The 485-nt window shown below is 32.0% G+C and overlaps 1 protein-coding gene across 1 annotated transcript; it reads right to left on the minus strand.

Annotated features, from left to right (window-relative positions):
- Positions 1–2: 2 nt before the first annotated feature.
- On the minus strand, positions 3–465 carry LOC108720151 (uncharacterized). Its single transcript, XM_018453926.1, has 2 exons — positions 285–465; positions 3–110 (listed from the first exon to the last, which is right to left on the minus strand). Exons 1-2 carry the CDS (start codon positions 463–465, stop codon positions 4–6), a joined length of 288 nt encoding a protein of 95 aa, XP_018309428.1. The 3' UTR covers position 3.
- Positions 466–485: the final 20 nt, after the last annotated feature.

Raw genomic sequence — 485 nt, forward strand, 5'->3', positions numbered from 1 at the left:
TGATCATTTTTTCATTAATGCCCTCATTCTATCGCCGGATCGTCTCAACCATTCCTGCATACAGGACTCAATTTCGGCGATTGTGCTTTTATCGCGTTTCAAAACAATCGCTAAAAATAAAATAGTAACTGAGTCTATACATAACAATTATTTTTCTACAGGATACACACGTTTAGTTTATTATCTGTCCTTTGTTGATGGAACCACCAAGAAGAAATAAAAAAAAAACGTTAAATGAACATTACTAATTTCTTAATTGCTATAAGTAAATGAAATTATAGTACCAATGATTGTATCCGATAATTTTGAATTTTTCATGGACAAAGTATTCTTTTTTTGTCCTGCCCAGGTATATGCTTGTGCAGCTTCGTATCCAATAGTTTGGATCATTATATTTCTTACATTTTTTGCTACGGTCTCTCCGCCTACCTGTGACATTCTTTCAATCTGTAACAAATGTATCATAATTATAAATAGTAGCATTA

Source organism: Mycetomoellerius zeteki, unplaced genomic scaffold, assembly GCF_001594055.1.
Source record: "Mycetomoellerius zeteki isolate Tzet28-1 unplaced genomic scaffold, Tzet1.0 C4269584, whole genome shotgun sequence".
NCBI lineage: Eukaryota > Metazoa > Arthropoda > Insecta > Hymenoptera > Formicidae > Mycetomoellerius > Mycetomoellerius zeteki.

Bases quoted from the DNA above. Each gene is read 5' to 3' on its own strand.
- LOC108720151 (XM_018453926.1), bottom strand. From the start codon at position 465: ATGATACATTTGTTACAGATTGAAAGAATGTCACAGGTAGGCGGAGAG. The intron at 111-284 runs GTACTATAATTT...TTTTATTTTTAG, and splicing joins ATTATCGGATACAATCATTG to CGATTGTTTTGAAACGCGAT.